General features: G+C 35.8%; 6 protein-coding genes across 9 annotated transcripts; all 6 read left to right on the forward strand.

Moving 5' to 3' along the window:
* Positions 1–737: 737 nt before the first annotated feature.
* Positions 738–5,514, forward strand: LOC104782867 (Plant regulator RWP-RK family protein). 4 transcript variants are annotated; one of them, XM_087511102.1, is made up of 8 exons: positions 738–1,138; positions 1,443–1,511; positions 1,605–2,555; positions 3,128–3,166; positions 3,254–3,985; positions 4,066–4,186; positions 4,273–4,629; positions 4,705–5,514. In XM_087511102.1, the coding sequence occupies exons 3-8, from the start codon at positions 1,611–1,613 to the stop codon at positions 5,313–5,315; spliced, it is 2,805 nt and encodes a 934-aa protein (XP_087367228.1). In that variant the 5' UTR covers positions 738–1,138; positions 1,443–1,511; positions 1,605–1,610; the 3' UTR covers positions 5,316–5,514. The 4 variants fall into 4 exon arrangements, with proteins under 4 accessions (XP_087367228.1, XP_087367230.1, XP_019100602.1 ...); XM_087511104.1 differs by lacking the exon at positions 738–1,138 and adding an exon at positions 2,905–3,033 and having other exon boundaries at positions 1,462–2,555; XM_019245057.2 differs by lacking the exon at positions 738–1,138 and adding an exon at positions 2,981–3,020 and having other exon boundaries at positions 1,462–2,554.
* Positions 5,515–6,823: 1,309 nt separating this feature from the next.
* Positions 6,824–7,480, forward strand: LOC104782868 (defensin-like protein 195). Its single transcript, XM_010507930.3, has 2 exons — positions 6,824–6,949; positions 7,061–7,480. Exons 1-2 carry the CDS (start codon positions 6,883–6,885, stop codon positions 7,270–7,272), a joined length of 279 nt encoding a protein of 92 aa, XP_010506232.1. The 5' UTR covers positions 6,824–6,882; the 3' UTR covers positions 7,273–7,480.
* Positions 7,481–8,273: 793 nt separating this feature from the next.
* Positions 8,274–8,945, forward strand: TI2 (trypsin inhibitor protein 2). The gene is made up of 2 exons (XM_010507933.3): positions 8,274–8,432; positions 8,598–8,945. Exons 1-2 carry the CDS (start codon positions 8,366–8,368, stop codon positions 8,807–8,809), a joined length of 279 nt encoding a protein of 92 aa, XP_010506235.1. The 5' UTR covers positions 8,274–8,365; the 3' UTR covers positions 8,810–8,945.
* Positions 8,946–9,826: 881 nt separating this feature from the next.
* Positions 9,827–10,455, forward strand: LOC104782871 (defensin-like protein 193). Its single transcript, XM_010507934.3, has 2 exons — positions 9,827–9,949; positions 10,087–10,455. Exons 1-2 carry the CDS (start codon positions 9,889–9,891, stop codon positions 10,317–10,319), a joined length of 294 nt encoding a protein of 97 aa, XP_010506236.1. The 5' UTR covers positions 9,827–9,888; the 3' UTR covers positions 10,320–10,455.
* Positions 10,456–13,796: 3,341 nt separating this feature from the next.
* Positions 13,797–14,433, forward strand: LOC104782873 (defensin-like protein 4). Its single transcript, XM_010507936.3, has 2 exons — positions 13,797–13,948; positions 14,094–14,433. The coding sequence occupies exons 1-2, from the start codon at positions 13,882–13,884 to the stop codon at positions 14,315–14,317; spliced, it is 291 nt and encodes a 96-aa protein (XP_010506238.1). The 5' UTR covers positions 13,797–13,881; the 3' UTR covers positions 14,318–14,433.
* A 101-nt stretch (positions 14,434–14,534) lies between these two features.
* LOC104782875 (uncharacterized) lies at positions 14,535–15,557 on the forward strand. The gene is made up of 2 exons (XM_010507937.2): positions 14,535–15,242; positions 15,502–15,557. Exon 1 carries the CDS (start codon positions 14,667–14,669, stop codon positions 15,183–15,185), a length of 519 nt encoding a protein of 172 aa, XP_010506239.1. The 5' UTR covers positions 14,535–14,666; the 3' UTR covers positions 15,186–15,242; positions 15,502–15,557.
* Positions 15,558–18,205: the final 2,648 nt, after the last annotated feature.

Below are 18,205 nucleotides of genomic sequence, written 5' to 3' on the forward strand. Positions count from 1 at the left end.
TACTGGAACTATAATATTTACATATTTTTATACGTATTTTGCCACTCCAGATATTTATCCCCTGCTATATATAGTTTGGGAATATTTGTGTGAAGCTTTTAGCGTAGATATATATTTGTGCTCGACTTATTGATATAGAATAAGATGTGGTTCGTCATATATAGCGCAAGCACGTTGATCATATTTGTTTTACACACAAAAAAAAAAGCGATTACTTAAGATTTTATTCTGATGACTACTGCATGGTGACTTTTTTTCTTTTGATCATTGATTTCGTTTTCTCTAATCTCTATATTGGTTTAAATTCTATTGAATTATCGTAGTAACTATTTCTAGATCGTATTGTACATCTTACTATAATTATATATATATATAATGTATATAGGTTCATACCATGTGGAGGTTGGTGTCGTAAGAAAAGAATCAATAACTACGATACTAGTTTAGATTAAAATAATCAAATCCAAATGATAAAATACTCTTTCGATATGTACTTTGTAACTTTGCCGTCAATACGATGAATTTACATGGTTGCATACGTATCAGTATTAGTATCGCACGTAATTGATACAATACTTAATAAAATAAATTAGCAGTAATGTCGGCTTTGTAAAACATTACACTGACATAAATGAAGATTCTTAAAAAAATAGTATCAAATTCCCCCAGCTACCATCACGTCGTCACACGTGGATGACTCGAAACTTAAAACGCATCGTTTTTTAATGCGTTTGCTTACGCAAGCAAAAGCAAAAGAAGAACAAAAGGCCCTGAGAGAGAAGAAGAACAAAACAAAAAAAGTAGAAAGAATCGATCTTTCCGTTGCTTACGAGTCTTCTTCTTCTTCTTTCAATTAATGGAAGCGGCCTTATTTCACTCTTGCTGATGTAGTAGTTACGTTCCAAGAGTAAAGCTCCGTAATTTCAGCAAATGGAAACAATTCGAACTTTCTTCTTTTAGCTTAAATCCCAAAGTTTCCTTTTTTTTTTACTCTCTCTCTCTCTCTCTCTCTCTCTCTCTCTCTCTCTCTTTATTCTTGCGGCAAATATCTCTACTCTACTCTCCGGGGAAGACAACTCCACTCCGTCTCTGTTTTTTGAACTTTTCTGCCGACTCTGAGTTCTTCGATTTTTTCTAGGTATAGTAAACATTCAAATTTGGTCTTTTTTTTTTTATGACTGAGATTGTTCTGGAACTGCGTTTTGTAAATTTTTTTGATTTTTTGTTTGGATATTTTTATTGCTATTCGGTGAGACGTACGTGTTGCTGTTGTTTGATGTTAAGGAATGTGCTGCTTGTTTCGCATTTGTGGAATTTTGGGCTTTTTGTCTTATTTCGTGCGGTGATGTTTGTCTTCTTTGAAAGTTTTCCCCCTTTATATAAGTTTGGTTTCAGAGCTAAGTTTACTTACTTACTTCAATGACGTCTTCTCTCTGTTGTAGGTTACTAGGGGAGGTTTGATTCATTTATATTCTCTGGGATACTTCTTTCAAGTATCCCTTCTTTTGTATGTAAGATTCTTGAATTGAAAGATCCTGTCTTTGAGATCTTTTGAGTAATGTTCTGTAACTCATCTTGGTGTCTTGTTTGAATCTCTCATCAAGAAAAAAATGGAAAACCCCTTTGCTTCCAGAGAGAAGGGGTTTGGTTATCAAGATGTGCCAACAGAACAGATGGATGCTTTCACCACGTCGTTTGGTTCTGGTGTTAGGAGTTTGATCTCTGATGAATTGCTCAACTCTTCCTCCGAGCTTTTGAATTTCGACTCTTTTGCTGCATGGTGCAACACCCCTTCCGCGGCTGATATCTTGTTCTCCCAATATGGTCTCTTGAACTCCCAACCTATGCCTTTTGGAGCTCTCACTTCGTTTCATGCAGCTGACTCCCCCAAGGCTACCAGTCTCACCCGCTCGTTCCGTGATTTGGAAACCTCTTACTTTGGTGAAGAAACATCATTAGTACCTGAAATGAGCTCTCTGTTACATCGCTCATTAGATAACGATGTGTTAAGTGGTAAACGGCGCAGGGTTAATAATCAGAAGATTGGTTTCCCTGACCTACTCAACTGTACTATTCCCAGGTCTTTGAGCCATTCACTAGATGAGAAGATGCTTAAGGCATTGAGCTTATTTATGGAGTCCTCAGGTTCAGGAGAGGGTATTCTAGCACAAGTTTGGACGCCTATCAAGACAGGAGACCAGTATGTGCTCAGTACTTGTGATCAGGCCTATTTGCTTGACCCGAGGCTTTCTCAGTACCGTGAAGTGTCAAGGAAATTTACGTTTGCTGCTGAAGCAAATCAATGTTCTTTTCTTGGTCTTCCTGGCCGAGTCTTTGTCTCGGGAGTACCCGAATGGACATCAAACGTTATGTATTACAAGACCGATGAGTATTTGCGCATGAAGCATGCAATTGATAATGAAGTCCGTGGTTCCATGGCAATACCTGTCCTTGAAGCTTCTGGTACATCTTGTTGTGCTGTCATGGAATTCGTTACATGTAAGGAGAAACCCAATTTTGATATGGAGATGGACTCTGTTTGCCGTTCTCTTCAGGTTGACTCTCTTTTCCCTCTCTCTCCTCTCTCTCTCTCTTTGCTTATATATATGTTTGTGTGAATTACTGCTACCACCTAGGTTGTTGTTTTTCATTAGTTTGTTCCCCAGGCTAAAGTTTGTCTGCTGTTTTTTTAATATTCTGAACATTGTTTTTATCAAATTCAACGCCTGTTAGCTTGTAGAAATCAAGGTTAAAAGAATATTTGATTTTTAAGCTCTTCCAAAAATTGTAGGCAAAAACAATTGAGCATAGAGAACTTGTGTCAGTTTTATCTTGAACAATCTAGATTTTGATGATTTTTGCAGCAGCAAGTGCATAAAACAAACTTTTTAAATCTTATGCAAGCTTGATTTAGGGTATGAGAATCTTTGTTGGCTTAAGACCTTCCTGAGTCCTCTGCCTTTGTCAATGAAAGCTTCCCGGGGAGCTCTGGAGACAGTTTGTTGTGGTTGCAACCTGAGGTTACAAAACGAAGTTATTGAATACTTGTATTGTACCAAGAATGTTGAAAAAGATAGATGAAATAGTATAGTGTCTGGGAGATTTATGTTTTCCTTTTCTTTTTCAGGCTGTAAATTTACGGACAACAGCGATTCCTCGTCCTCAGGTAACATATGAACTAGACAAAAACTATCTACAAACCATGATTTTTCTTTATTGTATGTCTTAATAATTATGTATCTGTGTTTTCCAGTACCGTTCAAGTAATCAAAGAGATGCCTTAGCTGAGATACAAGATGTTCTCCGAGCAGTATCTCATGCACACAAGTTACCCTTAGCTCTTGCCTGGATTCCTTGTAGAAAGGATCAATCTATAAGGGTTCCTGGACCAAATTCAGGTGAAAATTGTGTTCTTTGCATAGAGGAGACAGCCTGTTATGTGAATGATATGGAGATGGAAGGCTTTATGCACGCATGTTTGGAGCATTGTCTAAGAGAGAAGGAAGGAATTGTTGGTAAAGCTTTCAAATCCAACCAGCCGTTCTTTTCTTCTGATGTGAAGGCCTATGACATCAGTGAGTACCCTCTTGTTCAGCACGCTCGAAAGTACTGTCTGAATGCTGCTGTAGCTCTAAAACTGAGGAGCACTTACACTGGTGAAGATGACTACATCCTTGAACTATTCTTGCCTGTAAGTATGAAAGGAAGCTTGGAACAACAGCTTCTTTTAGATAGCCTTTCGGGTACAATGCAGAGGATATGTCGAACTTTGAGAACTGTTTCAGAAGTAGGGTCAACTAAAAAAGAAGTGACCAAACCTGGAGTTCAGAGTGGTGAGATGTCTAATTTCCCGCAGACCACATGTTTGGCGAACTTTCAGACAACATCACTAGATTCCGAATATAACTCTACTAGAAGCATATTTTCGGGCATGTCCTCTGATAAAGATAACGGTATCACAGTATCTCAAGGCATTTTAGAGCAGGTATGTGATGTATATGCAGTTGTGGATATTGTGAACCAGTTTGGTAGATTATGCACTTATAATATTTTTCGTTTTCGTAGGATATGAGCAAAGCTAGAATACCAGAGAAGAAGAAAAGCACTACGGAGAAAAATGTGAGCTTAAGCATTCTCCAACAACACTTTTCTGGGAGTCTAAAGGATGCTGCAAAAAGCCTTGGTGGTGAGACTTCCACATTTCCTAGCCATGGTTTTATTTTTGTTACTAGACAAACTATCTAAGCCTGACTTGAATTTTTTCTTCTGCAGTTTGTCCGACTACACTAAAACGGATATGCAGGCAACATGGGATCATGAGGTGGCCATCTCGTAAGATTAACAAAGTGAACAGGTCACTAAGGAAAATACAGACGGTGCTTGACTCAGTCCAAGGTGTAGAAGGAGGACTAAAGTTCGACTCAGCAACAGGCGAATTTATTGCAGTTGGACCTTTTATCCAAGAACTTGATACCCAAAAGGGTCTAGTGTCTCATATTAATGATACCCATGCAAGAAAAAGTCAGGAGGATATGACTGATGATACCTCGTTCGAGCTCCAAGAAGCTAAATTTGTCGACAATGCCGTTAAGTTAGAGGAGGATATTACCATGAACCACGCAAGCCCAGGTAAGAACCTTCTTTATCCATAAACCATAAATGAAGGGATTAGAAGAATCTTAACCCATTTTCATCTTTTTGCAGGATCATTCATGGAGGTTAATGCTGGTCAGCCATGGGCTTGGATGGCCGAGCAGTCTTGCTTAAATGGCAGTGAAGGAATAAAGAGCGTTTGCAACTTAAGCTCGCTGGCAATTTCAGATGGAATGGATCCAACACTCCGTTGCAGTGGCAGTATTGTTGAACCTAACCAATCCATGTCATGCAGCATTTCAGATTCATCAAATGGCTCAGGTGCAGTTATGCGCGGAAGCTCATCTACTTCCGTAGAAGATTGGAACCAAATGAGATCCCACAACAATAATAGCGGCGGCGAGAGTGGATCAACAACGCTGATTGTAAAGGCCACTTATAGAGAAGACACAGTACGTTTCAAGTTCGAGCCATCGGTTGGGTGTTCTCAGCTCTACAAAGAAGTTGGAAAACGTTTTAAATTGCAAGACGGGTCTTTTCAACTGAAGTACTTGGATGATGAAGAAGAATGGGTGATGCTGGTTACAGATTCTGATCTACAAGAATGCTTGGAGATACTATATGGTATGGGAAAACAGTCAGTGAAGTTTATGGTTCGTGATTTGCCTCCCCCTATAGGTAGTTCTGCTGGCAGCAATGGTTACCTTGGAACATGCTTATGACGTCTACTGTATCGTGGTACGACAAACACACTCAGACTCAGTTATGATGTATTTCACAGCGAAAGAACGTTGTTCATTTCTCCAGATATTAGTTTGCTTTTAAAAAGGCATGTAGGAGAAAGACAATTTTGGTTTAGTGGAGTCAGCAAAATGTATATGTTTTTCGTCTTATATGAATCAGAGAATAAAGGTTGTGATAGTACTCTTGAACACCTATTTTTACTCATCTTCATACAAGAAAGGAGATCACTTTAGTTCTTACGTACGTTAGTACTTAGTAGGGGTTTGAGGATCAAGTCAAAATCGATAGTGTGATGCAAAATCATAAAGATTACAACTTTGCTCATGATAAATCATATACTCACTCAGTACTTGCGATGAAGCTTGCCTTTCTTCACTCATTCCAACAACCTTGATTCGAACTTTGCTCGTACCTCTGTGTTGACTAAAACCAAGTCCGATAGAAGATTATGTCAATTATGAAACAGTTTGAATTATCTATTATAATGGGCTTTAAAGTAAGGTTAGATCTGTTTTATAGTAGTCTCTTTAATGAATATCACAACTTCTTTTAAAAAGCCCAATGGGCATTACAAGTGATGGAAGTACAAGCCTAATCTCCTCTATTTACATCCTTGATTAAAATAAAAACAGCTTAATCCTAACTAAAGAGATAAGATTAAGATAAAAAGGAGGTATATTCTTTTTTTCATAGTAGATTTGAAAACTGGTCGAAACTTGAAAATAATTCTTTGGTTGTTTTAATTGAAAATCTGATGAATAATTTTAACAGAAAGAAAATGAAACTGCTAAATTATATTCCTATTAATTTTAAATATCACGTGAATTAAATTTGAATTAATATCCTAACAAAAATATTCATCCTTAATATATTATAAAGTTTAAGAATAAAATCATGTATTTCAGAATTAATATAGTAGGGATGTTAAATATAATGGATAGAATTTGGATAATTTAAGAACGTGCAGTATCTATTCTAATCGATGCAGGCCGATGGTTACTGTGAAAATCTATATGAATCACATGTACATAAGAATCATAATTATTTTAGTTGGGCTTGAGACTTTAATTGGATATAGATATAAGATATTTCATATTTAATTAAATCAAATGAATATACATTTTCTCAACGTAATTCAACCGTAAATCGAAATAGACAACAATTATGATTTTATGATGACGTGAAGATTAGTTCAAAAAATCTAATGACGTGGCCGGCTAAAAGAGGGTGAAGATGTGGAAAGATTTAAGTGATCGATATCGTCTTTATCGACAGCGAAGACCGTAACAATATATATCATAAATTTCGTAACGATTGTGGGAACGATTCGAAGTCAAAAAAATGAAAAGGTCAAATATTCAAACTTATATCTTTGAAGAAAACAATAATTTAACACAGAATCTGACTGGTTTAGTTTTGGTATGGCCCGGTTCTATATCACCAAACAAATCGGTTTTGTCCTAAAGATAATTATAAATAGCACCAACACAAGTGTTATTATAAAGCACATATCAACAAGCCCAAAGTTAGATAAAGAAGGAGAAAATGGCAAAGGCCATGAAATCTGTTTCCATCTTCGTTGTCTTTTTCATCTTCTTCTTGGTAATTTCCGGTAAGCAAACCCTACTCTGCTTTTTTTGACATACTTGCTCCATTTACAAGTTCTCTGCGATCATTGCAAATTCATGATATGTGATTTTATGTTCTTGTGTATATATAACAGACGTACCAGAGATAGAAGCTCAGGGTAGCGAGTGCTTGAAAGAATACGGTGGTGATGTTGGTTTTGGGTTTTGCGCCCCTCGGATATTTCCGACGATTTGTTATACAAGATGCCGTGCGAACAAAGGAGCTAAAGGTGGAAGATGCCGTTGGGGAGAAGGCATTAATAATGTTAAGTGCTTATGCGACTATTGCGATGATACTCCCCGATAAGATCTAAAGTCTTAGCTAATTAATGGATGCACAATGACTACAAACACATACATATCCGTCGTATGTTTGAATGTTTTGTTATGTTTTTCCACAAGTGTTTTAGTAATGTATTGTATAATAACTGGATATGAATGGTCCTTGTGATAATACAATAATACATCTGAAATAAAAAAAATAATGAAAAGTACGACTTTTGTTTCTGCGACTATATTTTTCATTTACATACTTTGACTAAGAGGAAAAGAAACGTGGGGTTTGAGTTGCCTTATAATTGTGTTTTGGTATCCATGATCCATCCACATGTTTGTTTTCTATGTGGGACAGCGTTCCGATTGTTTTGCGGCTAATCTAGACAGTCAAAGACGAATTCCGAACGTAACATGTGTAATAGAGATCTGAAATCTGAATTCTGAATGTGACGTGGTTAATATTTTTACATGTTATTGTACGTTATACTCAAATGTGATAGTTCTTATATTTTGGACGCATAAATTATGATACTCTTTTAAAAGATAAACATTAAGTCCAATACATTATCTATTTACAGATGATTATTTAATTTTAAAAGTGACATTAGCTGTATAATTTTTATTTTTAAAAAATTCAAATGGATAGAAACTCATTAATGAATATATACAACTCGCACGTCTTTTTTTTGGTCAAGACTCATAAGCCAAAAGATTAATCCAGTTTAGAGCATTGCAATATTTCGATCTCCAACTTAAGCATGTGTTGTGTTTTTAAAACAGAAAGTGGACCGGTTTTTGTATAATTTTTGTTTCTCATGCAATTAATTAGATAGAAAAAGAAACAATGAATATATGTCAGGTTTCATGATTTTACTATCTCGTGCTATTATATCAGGAAGGTAAGTGGTTACTTTTCATATTGATATATTGATAGTGATGATGATGACAACTCATGACCCAACGATAATTCTATTTTTTTTGTCCCAAAGATAAAAGATAGAGATTACTCCATAGCACCACAACAAGTGTTGAGCATGCGTCTATATATATATATATATACATACGTTAATTCCAAAGTGAAACGAAGAAATTAGAGGACTAGAGAGAAAAAGAGAGAGAAGATCATGAGATTAGCAAGGAAGTCAGTTACTACCTTCGCCGTTTATTTCATCCTCTTTTTGATTATCTTTGGTAATTTAATCAACTCCGTGTATCTCGCATGCATATTTGTTAAATTTTGCGTTTTTGTTAGAGATGTTTCATAGGATTCAGGGAGTACTTCTTTTGGTGACCACAGCAAGTTTCATTATATGTGATATAGATTTGCTTGATTCATTTTTATATGTCTAAGTGCAGAAGTGCCAGAGATATACGCGCAGGATAGCAAGTGTCTGAAAGAATACGGCGGTAATGTGGGTTTCAGGTACTGTGCGCCACGGATATATCCCTCGTTCTGTTATCGAAATTGCCGTAAGAACAAGGCCGCCGAGGGAGGAAGATGCCGTTCAGGGGAGGCAGGAGCTGGTGGTATGAAATGTTTATGCGACTACTGCAGCGACAAGCCTTAAGTAAATCAGATCGTTTACACACTTTGGCCGCAACCGCAAATGCAAATGCAGCTATACCCTGTAGTTAAACCCTGTATGTGTAACAATATAATAACAATATAATAATGAACAAGTTAAATAGTATAAAACAAAGAAACGTACGCTTTTGTTTAAGTACTAATTTGTATATAGTTTGGTCTAGCTGATAATTAAGTGCGACTAGGCTTCCGTTATTCTGATTTGCCAAGAGTGGATAATTTTGGTTTAATTCAGTTTCCTTTATCTCCAACTTCAGCATGTATTCGGTATTTTGATAACATTGGTTATTCGGACTGTAAGTTATTTTGTTTTTCTCTTGCGATTTGGATTATACTAATCCATGATAGGTGGCTACTTTCTTCAATGATTTATTGCTTCAGTTCAGTTTCATCAATCTCCAACTTAAGCATGTCTATTGGGCTTTAATAACAAAGACACTTGGCTGAGCTTCTGTAATATTAGCAATTTGTAATGCCACTTAAAATATATAAAATCATAAACAGTATTTTTTATATATACTACTTCTTTAAACAAATTTGTCACGGCTTTCATTACTTATCAAGAATATAAAAAGATAAGTGACAGTCGATCGATAGGTTCATTTACGCAGAGCAGACCCGGTTCTAAGCTACTTTTGGAGGAGTTTGAATTCATAACCCACTTTTCTTTGTTCGTCTTCTGTAATGTTCAATATATTAAAAGTGCATAACATGTATATTCGTGATCAATCTATTATAGAATACCTTTTATCAATAATAATAATAATAATAATAATAATAATAATAATAATATTTCTAGTAGTCTAGTACTAATAATAATAATAAGTATATTGATGATCGTCCATAAAAGATTGGGTTTCCTGCAAGATTTTATTTATAGCCAAGAAGTTCTGGTCCAGCCTACTAGATTTTTAGTTATGACAGATAAGGACATTTATCCTCGTGAAAAATGTGTTTGTTCAACGACGAGGATAAATAGCAACGCACAACAAGGGTTGAGCATCAATACCTACACGTACACATACATCATCAACTCCAAAGTGTAAGAGAGAGATAACGGCAATGGCAACGAAGCTAGTTTCTACTTTGGCCATCTTTTTCATCCTCGTTCTCGTCATCTCTGGTAAACTAACAAACTCCATAGTATTCTAGCATATTTGTTTAACTTATGATTCTCATCATCTCATGATACAAAGTGTATTTTTCGCAGTCATATATATATATGTAAATTTTCATTTGCTTAAATTAATGTGCATGCAGAAACGCGTGGGACAGAAGCCCATGGTGACGCGTGCCTGAAAGAATACGATGGCGAAGATGGTTTCGCCTTGTGCGCGCCTCTGATATATCCGCCGTTTTGTTATACAAGATGCAGATCAGACAAGGGTGCTAAAAGTGGTAGATGTGTCCGAGGAGCCACAGATCTCATGCCTATATGCTTATGCGACTACTGTGGCGGAGAACTTCCCGGACCGTTTATAAGACGAGTTTGAATCTTCCAAGTGTCATATGGTTTGCTTTGAATCAAGGATGATAATAATAATCCAATAAATAAATAATGTAACGATGAATTATAAGTAAAAGTAAAATAAAGAAACCTAGGCCTTGCCTAGGTTGTTATTATTCTGATTGTGACGGATCTTCTTTTTTTTTTTTTTTTTTTTTTCTAAAAAAACAAGAATAATATTGGTCATAAATGGTAATCTTCTACTCCAACGGAGTATAATGTTTCAGAAAATGAGATCATCCATATACGACAAGGGAAATAGATCGTACGGTGTTCGATTAATTTGCGGCTGATCCAACAGTTAATAATTAACTCTAGTTGTGACCAAAACAAACACAGTTTAATAGAAGAAGAAGAGAGAGAAGAAGAGAGAGATGTTATTATAAATGTAAATGTTTTAACTTTTAATCCAGTCCACATATAAACAGACAATGTTATTATAAATGTAAATGTTAAATAGGGTTATTCCAAAAAAAAATGTAAATAGACTTTGAGACTTGATTTATTTTTTATCCCTCCAAATATCAGAAATTTTCATACTAGTAGTCATATATGTTGAAGTTCATTTTTTTGGTTATATATGATTATTTTTTTATTATATACATACAACATACGTCTTATCTTAAATAAAGAATCCTTTTGCCATTTACAGACAATCGAGTTTTTTTTTGTTTGATATAGTAAACGAGAAACAATAATAGAGTTCAAAGAACGAAATAATGTCGACCGAAAAAAAGGAAATAAAAAAATGGAGTTTCAAAATGACCACGTACAAAAAAGTCAGTACCTGCAAGACAATCCAGAGATAAAGATTTGACAAATCTAGAAAGGACCGTTACTGTCATACATAGTACTATTTACTATTTGTTTTCTCTTTCCTATTTCTTGGTTCAATATGTTTATGAAGTTAAATATAGTATACACAAGTATACAAATAAAACTTTAATAATAAGTCAATATATAGCAATTGTTGACCAGAAATATATATATATATACATATACATATATATATATATATATCTGTATATTTAACTTATATTATACGGCCTAGATTGTAGGAAAACAGGATTCTTTTGTCTTTATTTTTTTGTATTAAAGTAAATAACATGTATATTGGGTGATCGAGTATAAAATTAATTAAGATAGGGTTGCGTACAAGATTTTTTTATAGCCAAGAGGTTCTGTGGTCCAGCCTACTAGATTTTTAGTGATGACAAGCTAGCGACAATTATCCTCGTGATAAATGTGCTCTCTCAACGACAAAGATAAATCGCATCATATAACAGGGGTTGATCATCAGTTTCAGTACCTACATTTACACATACATTATCAACTCAAAAGCGAAAGAGAGCATGGCCATGGCAACGAAGTTAGTTTCTACTTTCGCCATCTTTTTCGTCCTAGTTCTGGTGATCTCTGGTAAATTAATAAACTTTGTAGTATTCTCGCATATTCATTTAACTCTATGATTCATATCTCATAGGATACATAGTGTATTTCTTGCAGTCATATATGTTAATTTTCATTGTGCTTAAGTATATCTATATTTGTGCAGAAATGCCTAAGACAGAAGCGCATGATGAACAGTGCCTGAAAGAATACGTCGATGCGCCTCCAAGCTTTTGTACGGCTAGGATATATCCGTCACTGTGTTATTATAGATGCCAAGCGGACAAAGGCGCCAAAGGTGGGAAATGCTTCCGTAAAATCGGGGGAGATGACAATCCACTTATATGCTTCTGCAACTTCTGCAGCGACAAACCTACCGATCAGTTTCTAAGCTATGTTTGAATCTTGCATGTGTAATGAAATAAACAAAGGTAATTTGGCCCAAGAAATAATGTAACAATGAATAATTAAGATAAAAATAAAAATAAGAAACGCGTTTGCTTGTGAATTATTATTACTAATTAATGTCCTAATGATGATGAGTGATATATATATCGATTTCCTTAAGATCGATCTCGCACAAGCTAGATCAAGCTGTGTCACGAACATTTCCGTCTATTTCCCTCTTTCAGCTTTGGATACGCAAACCAAGTTGCAAAAATTGCTTTCTTTCTTTTTGTTTTCTACTTATGATGCAATTTCATATGCTATTGTATTAGATTGGCTTCAGTTGTATAAACCCCAAGAATAAAATGGATTAGATGCGAGTCTATGTTTTGGTTTATGTTCTTATGTGTTCATCAGTCTATGTTTTGGTTTACTCTGCGTGACTTTACTCGTACTATGTCATAACTATCAGAGATATGTGTTGGTATGTTTCGATATAAAATTATTACTAACTAAAATTAAGATTTTTGGATATATCATTTTATTTTGGATTTTCGGATATATTTTTAAGTTTTCGGATAGATCCTCCATATAAGCATCACCAAAGTCCGATTAAGCTCATATATATAAGCATCCCACGACATCCATCACCAAAGTCCGATTAAGCTCATATAAGCATCAAGAAAGTCCAATCGAGCTCGTACACCTCCAACCAACTACAAAAGAGAATGTTGTGAAGACCAACATGTAAGAACTGCCGACGTTAAAGTTTTTCTTTATTTCGATTTCTATAGAGAGGGTTTTGAATTTGTTATGTGTTGTATTGAAGATTAGCATACTCCTTTAGGACACAAAGGAGTAACTAGTTTTTCAATTAGTACACGTTGTGGCCACAACCGCAAACGCAAAAGCTGCTACTCTGTATTAAAAACTCGTATGTGTCATGGTTTGTGTAATAATAAAGGTTAATGGTCCACTAATTAAACAATATAATAATAAATAAGTGAAATATAAAGCAAAGAACCATACGACTTTGTCTTAAAGTAAATATATACTTTGGCATCCTTTGACTAGATGATAAGTGCGACTCTGCTTCCGTAATTCTGATTTGTCAAGAGTGAATTTTTTTTTTGTTTAGTTCAGTTTCCTTTATCTCCAACGTTAGCACGTATTCGTTTTTCATGATTTTTACTAATTCATGATAGGTGGCTACTTTTTTTACTAGTATCTGGTTCAGTTCAGTTTCATTAGTCTTCAACTTAAGCATATTGTTTATATTGTTCTTCTATAAACAATTTTGTCACGCTTTTCGTGACTTATCAAAAATCAAAAATACGAAAAGATAGCAGACGCGGTTCTAAGCTGGTGTTGGAGCTTGGATTGGAGGTGCTTGAACACAAGTCCTACAATATTTTTACAAAAGAATAAAAATATATATTATACGGTCCAGATTGTATAGAAAACAGAATACTTTTAAATTTGGTATAAAAGTAAATAACGTGTATATTGGTGATTGGTGATCGACTATAAAAGATAGGGTTGCATACCATAATTTTTTTATATCCACGAGGTTCTGGTCCAGCCTAGTAGATTTTTAGTGATGACAAAGTAACGACATTTATCCGCGTGATAAATGTTTCGTCTCAACTACAAGTATAAATAGCACGTACCACACCAAGGGTTGAGCATCAGTACCTACAATTACACATACTTTATCAACTCTAAAGTGTGTGTGTGTGTGTGTGTGAGAGAGAGAGAGAGAGAGAGAGAGAATGGCTATGGCAACGAAGTTAGTTTCTGCTTTTGCCATCTTTTCCATCCTCGTTCTGGTTATCTCTGGTAAACTAACAAACTCCGTAGTATTCTCGCCAAATTTGTTTATCTTTATGAATCATATATATGTAGGAGTAGGATCCATAGTAATATAGTATATCTCTCGCAGTCATACATGTGAATCTTCATTTGCTTAAATATATTTGTGCAGCTGGGACAGAAGCGCATGATGATGACGACTGCCTGAAAGAATACGGTGGTAATGTTGGTTTCCCCTTTTGTGCGCCTCGGATATTTCCAACCATATGTTATAGAAGGTGCATATCGGACAAGGGTGCTAAAGGTGGGAGATGCGTCTGGGGAGATGACAGTGTTAAATGTTTATGCGACTTCTGCAGCTCAAAACCTTCTGATCAGTTTATAAGACAAGTTTGAATCTTGCAAATGTCATATGGATGGGTTGGGTGTGAATCCAACTGAAGTAATGTACCGATGAAAAAAAATAAAATAAAGAAACCTAGGACTTGCCTGGGTTGTTTTATTAGTATAAATTGTTATTAAAGGATCTTTTTATTTTGTAGAAAACTAGAATTATAATTCAAATATGTTAGAAAATGAGATAATTTATAGTATAAGACAAAGGAAAAATCGTACGGCGTTCGATTAATTTACGGCTAATCCAACGGTTAATTATTAACTCTAGTTGTGACGTGTGACCAAAACAAACACAGTTTAATAGATTAGTCTCTTCCGTAAAAGAAGAAGAGAAGAGAGAGAGAGAGAGATGGGGATATCGGGTTCAAAGCGAGTCAAGACGATTCTATCTAACTCGCCGGAGTTCGACTCGGCTTGTGACTCAGCATACGAGGAGTCTCTATCTCTCGCACAGCATGCTTTCGCCGGAGTTCGTCCTTACCAGCTCCTCTCCGCCGGAGCTCACATCCACCGGAATCTTTCCTCTCTCCGGTTCCCTCTAATTACGAGGTGGGTGTCTTCCCCTCCGAGTCAATCCCAAGTCGACTCAGCTCTCCGTGTCACCATCTCTCGAGTCTCTGCGGCGGCTGAGGAGGAAGACGATGAGATCCTCCTCCGATCAGAGGAGTTCAAGGAATGGGCTTTGGAGGTTTTCACGGAATCCGTAGTGGGAAACGCGAGGAAGACGATAGCGAGTCGGATACCATTGGGAATCGTCGGAATCGCTGGGATCGGAGCGGTGACTCGGTCGAGTCAAAACATGATGGGGGCAACGATTGGTGTGTACGCGATCGGAGTTACTACTTCGGTTTTTCTAAGCCTCTCCTAATTACAATTTATATTAGTTTCTGCATTTAATAAGTTGGTTTTGTTAACCAAACAAAGGGTGGAAATGGTTGAAGTAGTTGAAAAAAATTATTTAACTAAATTTCACCATTTGAATGGAAGAGGTTGAAGAAGTTGAAAATAATTATTCAACTCATTTAACCTAAAAAGTTGAAAAAATAAACTAATCCTACTGCAAAAATGTTCAACTTGTTCAACCACTATTTTGGAGATGAATGGATTGAATATTATTTAGCCCAATTTTGTTCAACTTAAAATTTTCAATTCTTTCAATTTTAAGCAACCATTTGGAGCGAAAGTATGATGTACTATTGGCTACATATTATTTATTAATTCAGCTAACGAGAAATTCTCAAAATATGATTTTAATTGTTTCATGAACCATCATTGACTGTTTTAATCCAGTCCACAAACAATGTTATTATAAATGTAAATGCTAAATAGGTTATTCAAAAAAAATATATATATAAATGATTTTGAGACTTGATTTATTTTTTATCCCTCCAAATATCAGAAATTTTCATACTAGTAGTTATATATTTTGAAGTTAAATTTTTGGTTATAGATGAATATTTTTTTATTATTTACATACAATATACGTCCTATCTTAAACAAATAATCTTTTTGCCAATTTACAGACAATCGAGTTTTTTGTTTGATATAATAAAGCGAGAGACAATAATAGAGTTCAAAACAACAAAAACAAAAAATATAAAAATAGAATCTTTTGTGGATTTAAAAGAATGAAATAGAGATGTCGACCGAAAAAAGGAAATAAAAATAATGGAGCTTCAAGATGACCACGTGGAAAAACGTCAGTACCCTGCAAGGTAATCGAGAGATATAGATTTGACAAATCTGGAAAGGACAGTTACTGTCATACATTTCCTATTTGTTTGTTTTTTTTTTTATCTTTTTTTCCGATCAAACATCAACTTTTCATTAACCAAATGTTACAACCAAATCAAATGCACATTACATTCATCTCTATAGAGTTGGACCAAAAGCAAATACAGTGGTTAATCAAATACAACTCTGGAACACTATGCGGATCCAACACTACCTAATCGAAAACCATTGCATTTTTTAATCACAATGAGATAGATAACAAACCACGACTCGGTGTGAAATCATCTCTTAAACCATCTAAACTAACCCTATGACACGAAAACAACTACTAACATAGAAAAGACCAAATCCTATGCTGAAAAAACAAAGCAAATCCAAACTATTAGAACCTTCTGATCAGCGTGTAAAACTTGTCCCAATAGCATCAATACCCAGAGGCGCATCATCAGAAAAGCTTAGTTTCTTCGGCGTTCATTGTCCCGGTCCTAAGCCTAAACCGGATAATACATCCGACTGACCCGACTAAGAAACACGACCAGCATGAATAGAGGCTTTTCCGAACCAACCACACATTAACCAAAATGCTAATCGCCTAAAGATAAGAGAATAGAACACGGATTAGCATATCTTCGCCTCATGGTGCATTGCCGGATTGGCCACATCACTTCTACCTTATAGTCTCGCTTATTAGCCGGAAGGGACCAGATCTGATCCCAAAACCATCGGAATCGAATCGCCGCGGCTTCCTAAACCCAAAAAGGAGGACCCTTCGACTCCCCTTCGGTCTCAACAAAGCCAAACCAACCGGTATCAAGACGTCGCATCCAGAGTAGTCGCCACTCCAACACCAACGAACAACTCCGACAAAGATTCCAGCGACGGAAAACAAAGTCAGAGCAACCCCACCACAAGTCGAGGCTGTCCTTTCCTATTTGTTTGTTTGTTTCTTTTTTCTTGGTCTCATATGTTATTTTGTTTGATGAAGTTAATATTATTGACCAAAAAAAAGAGTTAATATATTATACACAATTTTACAAATAAAACTCCATAAATCTTAATATTAAGTCAATATATAGCAATTGTTGATCAGAAATATATACATATATATATTTATATGTATATTTAACTTATATTATACGGTCGAGTCAAAATATGATCGGAGTTGCTACTTCGATTTTTCTCAGCCTCTCTAATTAAACAAAAAAACCAAAAAAGATTAGTTTTGTTCTTCTTTTTTTTTTTTTTTGAATTGAATGTAAAATTAATTCAAACCCAAAAAAAACTGTTTTACAATGACTATTACATTTTGCTGAGTTTCCTACCAAGACTGATTAAGTAATACCAAAAGTTACATCTTAATGAAGTTAAGTTGGTCGAGTAGAAAACCATAAGGCAAGCCTGTACTCATATAAGTAGTCTCCATGATTGCGGATTGAAGTGAATCTATTGCGAACAGCTTTGTCAATGAGCTTAACAAGTCGAGACGGAGGAGTGGGGTGCTCCCCATGTCGCCGCTTGTTTCGCTCCTGCCAGAGATGGTAATCTGTTGTTTGATAGATATACTTAATGGTGAAGAGACGGATTCGGTCCCCAGTGGTGTTGTTGAGCAGAGTTTTGAAGATAATTCCAGTCGACAGTGAAGGCATCCCCAAGCAACTTGTCCGCAAGTGGTGTTTAGACATCCGCTGCATAAGAGCAAGAGATGAATAGGTGATCATGGGTTTCCTCAGTACCAGAGAAAACACAGCCAGTTTTCTGGTCGGTATTCCATTGGTGCATACGGTCACCGGTAGATAGTCTATTCTTTACAGCCATCTAAGTCAGAAAAGCATATTTGGGGGTCACTTTCGTGAACCAAACACTATTACACCAAGATACAGCCTGTTGAGGCACCCGTATGATAGACGTTGTCTCTTTAGTTCTAAACTTTTCACAATAGATATTATTCAAAACCTTCCACATAGGGATATCCTCACCTGCAGTGAGAGTGAGAGCATCTAATTCATCTTCAATGGTATTGAGAAGGTTACAACAATGTTGTCGCCGATGGTGTCCCTCTTTCGCAGCAGCCACTGTTGCAGCCGAGGGAATACCAAGTTTGATATGGCGATTATCTCCTTGAGACATCCCAAACTACTCCAACAATCATACCAA

Source organism: Camelina sativa, chromosome 4 (assembly GCF_030686135.1).
Source record: "Camelina sativa cultivar CO46 ecotype springtype chromosome 4, ASM3068613v1".
NCBI lineage: Eukaryota > Viridiplantae > Streptophyta > Magnoliopsida > Brassicales > Brassicaceae > Camelina > Camelina sativa.